Here is a 5,890-nt window from a genome sequence, read left to right as displayed (position 1 = left end):
TTTCTGTGTTTAGTTTGGATTTTCGGATTATTAACCAGTGTATTTGTCTCCTTGCTGTCTGTATTTTGTCTATTATTGATTTGATATGTTGTTTCCATGTGAAGTGTGTATCTATGTGAAGTCCAAGGTATTTGACTTGCCGTGTTTGTGTTGTTTGCGTGCCGTTCAGGAAGATGTTTGGTGTTATTTGTTTTCTCAGTGTGAATGTGATATGGTTGCATCTGTTAGGGTTAGCTTTAATTTGTTTGTCTTGTAGCAATTTTTCTATTTTTGTGATGTGCTCTTGTAGTATTGCGGCTGCTGTTACAGGGTTAGTGTGCCTGACTAGCACAGCTGTGTCGTCCGCAAATGTCAGTATTTTGCTATTGGTAGTTGTTGGAATGTTGGCCGTGTATAGTGTGTATAGTATGCGTCCTAGGAAGCTTCCTTGCGGAACTCCTGCTTTAATGTCTTTGACTTCGGAGTGTGCGTCCTTGATTTTTATTGTGAAGGTTCTGTTGCTTATGTATGATTTTATTATTTGGTATATTTGTTCCGGGAATTGTTTCTTGATTGTTTGTATTAGGCTTTCGTGGTTTATTTTGTCGAATGCTTTCTCTATGTCCATGAATAGGATTTGTTCATAGGTTTTTCGTTTCTTAGGATGTTACATTAGGTTTGTAATTTTTTTTTTTTTGCAGCCTTCTGAACATGCATTAAGAATAAAGCCAATCGATCCAGAGATCTACGATGATTCGTTCTCAGTTGATACGAATACAGGGAATGAAAATGAAACAGCGACGTTTGAAGGTGAATCTTCGGATGGCGTTTATCGTATAAATGGAGAATCCGCGTGTCCTCAAGAAAATACTTATTTAGAAAATAACAAATCGGAACCTGATAAACGAACAAGTAAGCATAAATTACCTTCAGACAACAGAATAAGTTGCAATGTTTGTTTGTTAAGTTTTCAAACTAAACATTTATTGGAACTGCATAATGAATTATATAACGGTGACTCATTTAAGTGTAATAATTGCACTGCAATCTTCACTATGCGTATTTCGTTGATACGTCATTTGAAGAAGCAATGTCGTACGAAGAAATGGCATGGATATAGATGTAATTTTTGTAACCGAATGTTTTCCTATAAAAAACATGTCCAATCTCACTTATTCCATGCGCATGAGAATGCAATATGTTCTGGTGAAAGCAAAATTACGAAAACATCTCCTGAATCGTTAGAAAAGTCGAAGAATTCGAATGGTATAGTAATGGCAGAATCAAATACTTCACACAGTCCCTCCCCCAAACATGTAAATAGCTCAATAAATATATCTTTGAAACCACCTAATAGTTCAAACGATACACCCACCAAGGGTTCGAGCAGCAAGATCAAGTCTACGCATCCGAAACGGTTAAACGATTCGCATGGTACACTTTCGAAAAGGATGACGCAGACCGTCCTTACAGACTTAATATCGCTGGACAAAGACAAACCGAATGACGAATGGGTTAGCCGGAAAAAAGTTATCGATACGGAGAATATACCTGGTACTGCGACTATTATTCCAACTTCGACGCTCGAGACATTTAGTAACAAGACATCAACGGCTTCAGAAGTTATTCAGATGTCCACTTCTGTTAAGCGAATCGAATCTCCTGTTAGGAAAAGACTGTTTGTTCAAACTCATGTGAATTTAGAAACAATGACATCTTTATTAAGCAACGAAATAAAAGCTGAATCTGAAAGCTCCAATACCTCGCACAATATGTCTTACAACCTTAGGCCAGTGAAAAGATGTTCTTCTCCTTCATATGATTTTTACGATTTATTGGAGTTTAAGACCTCTGAAAGATCAAGACCATCTTGTACAAAAAACAAGTCTCACTACATCTTTAATCAAAGTACAAGATCTGCGCCTGAGTCTAAGCGTAAAGAATGTGTAGTCCTTTTGGAGAACTGCGACAAATTCTTGGAGCCTACTAGTTTTGTGTCAAACGAAAACGAAGACGAAAACGAAGACGAAAACGAAGACGAAAACGAAGACAAAAACGAAGACGAAAACGAAGACGAAAACGAAGACGAAAACGAAAAGGAAAACGAAAAAGAACACAATGAAGCTTTCAAACAAGCAGTATTGAAAAATGTGAATGAGGAATTTGAAGGTTTTCGTGAAACAAGCTCGGCAGATAACTTGCCTTTGACAGCTGACACGATTGCGTCAAAGCGATTCAATGAATTTGCAAAATCTTTCGCTCATAGATTAATCGTACCTCAACAAGAATCGGTCGAGTTTAAGAAGAACTTTAAGGTCAATCGGCAGAAAAGATTTCAATGTCATATTTGTAAAAAATCGTTTTCTTTGAAGGAGAACCTGTGCGAGCACATGAAATTGTTCCATACGATTTACATGTCGAGCATATGCAACGCGCGTTACACGTCCATGAATAAGTTACTATCTCACTATCTACGTCAGCATATTGTGTTTAAACGAAGGGAATGTTGCGTGTGTTATGAGAAGTTTGACACGTCGGCATTGTTGAAGCGACACATGATTTTGCATTGTGTGGAGACCATAAGATCAAAAAAAGACTCTCTACCGGTCGATGTTGAAATAAATTGCAATGTATTGAAAAAACAACACAGATGCAAAGGTTGTCGCAAACGATTTTGGCTATACTCGTGTTTGAAACAACATGAGAATGTATGTCGTCGAATGAAGGTCTTAATACATAAACAACGTGTACGTCTTGTAAACCATTTGTCTCGGTCCTTGAAAGAACCAAGAACGAAAGGTTACTTAATGGGATTGCATGCGTAGAGGGTTACCAAGCGGACAAGATGAACGGAACAAAGTTTCCTTGCACTACTTGTGGGAGACAATTCCGAACATTTCGAATTCTGTGCAGACACCAGCGCACCTATTGCCAAACAGCCACAGAAAAGTGTAACGTTTGTAAGACGATGTTTTGCACTAAAAGATTATTACAGCTTCACATGCTTGCTACTCATACGCCTTCGTGCTCGGCTACTAAAAATTACAAGTTCTTTTTAAGTTCTGTAATCAAGGATTTATGAGGAAATCGAATTGTAAAATTCACGAACGAGACTTGCATACTGGGTAGAATCCTAGACTGGTGCTGAATTCCGATTGCGCCTTCAAAGATAATCCAATCTGTAATATATGCCATTTGTTATTCGAATCCTACGAACGTTTAGTTGAGCGTGACATGTATTATTACAAGGGCAATGATTTTTTGTGCGCAATATGTGGTAAGTTGTTTCAAGGAATATACAAGTTTTATCATCACAACAAGTTGGAGCATTATCCGGGCGAGCCATGAAAATTGTACTTTTACAAATGCGATACTTGTAACGAAGGCTTTAGCTACGAATCACATTTCCACGCACATAAGCTACACACGTTCATTCGTACGATTCGGCCGCTGACGAGGCGCGCGATCGCGATACATCGGATCAGAATTTTCGCATGTGTTCATGATTCTTTGGATAAATTAAGATAATCATAAGATAATAAGCATAGAGAATATTTAATACTTTGATTTATAGGTCGTTTCAAAATCGATTTTCACGGTATTTTGTATGAAATATATTGATATTTTTTTAAATATACTTTACAAGTCAAATCAACGCTTCTGACCTAGTACAAACTTCGCTCGACTCAAACTTCGAGCACTGAGTGAAGTGTGGATGTGAGCCCTAGGCGCTTCCTATTCACTGTTTGCGATGGTCTCAGTTTCTTGAACCAGAAGGTGTCAAGTATTCTAGGCTAGACCACCCGAAAAACCAGTGAAGTATATATTCTATACTGTCTCTAACTTTATTTAATATACATCGTTTTGTTCAAATAAGAGATAAAGAGATGTAACCGCGTTATCGTGTCGTTTACTAAGTGGCATTTGAAACAGCTTAATGAAAATTATAATAGATATATATGCATTAGATAGAGTAATAAATTAGTCTGCTTTTCTTTGACCGCATTATATTTATGTACTTTTATGTACGTATATGTTTCTGTGTGTGTGTGTTTGCGCGTGTGTCACGTCGAAGGCACAAAAGATCGCGGAATTAACGGATCGCCGGTAATCTCCTCGCGTTGCGGTTCGAACGAAACGATTCTTTCACAAACAAGGTGAAGAAAATAGACTTTGTATACAACAATGTATTTATTGTAGAAATCTGACGGAATGACGGTTACAACAGTGTAGTTCGGAATATTAAGACAGACTGATTCGAGATGCTAGAGCGGAGTTCAGGAAGGTCCTTCTGCCGAGAGTGTAGTCCCTTTGGAGGGGGCTCGTTTAGTTATTGTTTCAACAGGCGCGATATGCGGGGTGTTCGGCCTATCTGGTTACTGAGCGGATGGTCCTTTTAGGTGTGTGACATTCCCCCCTTCTTAGATTCGCTTTGCTCCGCTGAAGCGTATGGCTCTGGTGGGTCGCCTGATTTGGATGATCCTGTTATCTTTATCAACTGCAACGTTTTAGTAAGTAACCGTCCTTGGTGCGGTTGATGTTTGATCGATTCTGTTTATGCGAGCGGTAGGACAGAGTATCCTGATACATACATTTTTGGGAAGTGATCGGCGTAGACATTCGAAAACTTTAAATTTGTACATTACATATATTGTTCCTAGTCCTAGGGCTACGATTCCTAATATTTGTAGTGCGTATATGCCATATCTCTTCAGGGAATTTATGCGTCGCTCAAATCGCAGGGTACTGATTTGCATTTGCAACATATCGAGGTCGGCTTTATATTGATTAAAATTGTGAGTTACTCTTGGAGCTCTCTCTAATATTTTCTCTAATATTGGAACGTCTGTTCCTTCGAAGCTGTATACACTATTCTTAAATCTGGTTTCGTAAGAGATATTTTTATGTGATCCCCCTATCTTCATAATATTGTGATCGTATGTGATTATGCACCCGGCTTTACTGCTAATTAAACTTGGCTGCCTAATTTCTAGGATTTTGTGTGTCTTACATAATACGTCGATTTGCACATTTTTTGTAGGAATAATAATGTAATGGTTTTCTGTCTGTAAAGGTACGAACGTCAATCCTTCCAATTTGAAGACAGCAGTCGGGCAAGTCCTGACTGTCTGTTGATTATTAATTAATTCTGACCTGCATTCAGGTGAGTTCATTCTATTATGACTTGGTTGAGTTCTTTTACAAATGTGGATGATTGCTGTTCGTTTACAATATTTATCTAAGTAGTGACTATCGACAAAGGTGTATTGTTCTGAGTTGGTTAATATCGAGTCAGTTTCTATTACAGGCGCAATGAATACAGAGTTTTGTTTGGAAGGTATCGGATAAATCTTAGTCATTTTCCACTCGTTGTTTTCTAAAACCGGCACAGTTATAGTATATATAAGTTTGTTATCTCTTATCCATAAATTTAATTTACTTAGATCTAGGAGTAGTTGGAAGTTTTGAACTGAAGGTTCGATACGGTTAGTCATGAAGCTTTGTCTCGTTAGTTGGTCAAGTGTTTTTAAGAATTGTTCAGGTTCTATAACTTGTGGATTTATGATTCCTTGTTTTCCTAACGTGATAGTATTAAAAATTTCATTGATGTTAACATGGAGTTCCGATATGGTAAATTCAGTTTGAATTACTAGGGAGACTAATATTTCGTTTCTGTCATTGTGGTTTTCAATTTTGTGTGTATCGTTGGCAAGGTTTTCAAGTTGATCGAGATCTGTTTTGGTGTCGTCTAGCACGCGTTTGATAAGTGCGGTTTGGTCACTAAGGATTGTTTTCATTTTGTTGTTGGAGTCAAATAATGTGTCGATGTTTTCGTTAACGAGTTTTAGGTCATTTTCGTCGAGAGTTCCGAATAAAGTTTTGGATGCTGAACCTATGACATTGAGTAATC

The 5,890-nt window shown here is 37.8% G+C and overlaps 1 protein-coding gene across 1 annotated transcript; it reads left to right on the top strand.

Annotated features, from left to right (window-relative positions):
* Window positions 1–211: 211 nt before the first annotated feature.
* On the top strand, window positions 212–3,061 carry LOC132915630 (DNA-binding protein Ikaros-like). Its single transcript, XM_060975468.1, has 4 exons — window positions 212–229; window positions 681–2,034; window positions 2,119–2,687; window positions 2,975–3,061. The coding sequence occupies exons 1-4, from the start codon at window positions 212–214 to the stop codon at window positions 3,059–3,061; spliced, it is 2,028 nt and encodes a 675-aa protein (XP_060831451.1).
* Window positions 3,062–5,890: the final 2,829 nt, after the last annotated feature.

This window comes from Bombus pascuorum, unplaced genomic scaffold (genome assembly GCF_905332965.1).
Source record: "Bombus pascuorum unplaced genomic scaffold, iyBomPasc1.1, whole genome shotgun sequence".
Lineage (NCBI taxonomy): Eukaryota > Metazoa > Arthropoda > Insecta > Hymenoptera > Apidae > Bombus > Bombus pascuorum.
Note: the sequence above shows the minus strand (reverse complement) of the source record. Positions and strands in the feature narration are given on the sequence as shown.

What these genes read in the sequence shown, in the direction of transcription:
- LOC132915630 (XM_060975468.1), top strand. An exon ending in AGACGAAAACGAAGACAAAA is followed by an intron (nt 2,035 to 2,118) that starts ACGAAGACGAAA and finishes TCAAACAAGCAG; the next exon opens with TATTGAAAAATGTGAATGAG. An exon ending in GTTTGAAACAACATGAGAAT is followed by an intron (nt 2,688 to 2,974) that starts GTATGTCGTCGA and finishes AGATTATTACAG; the next exon opens with CTTCACATGCTTGCTACTCA.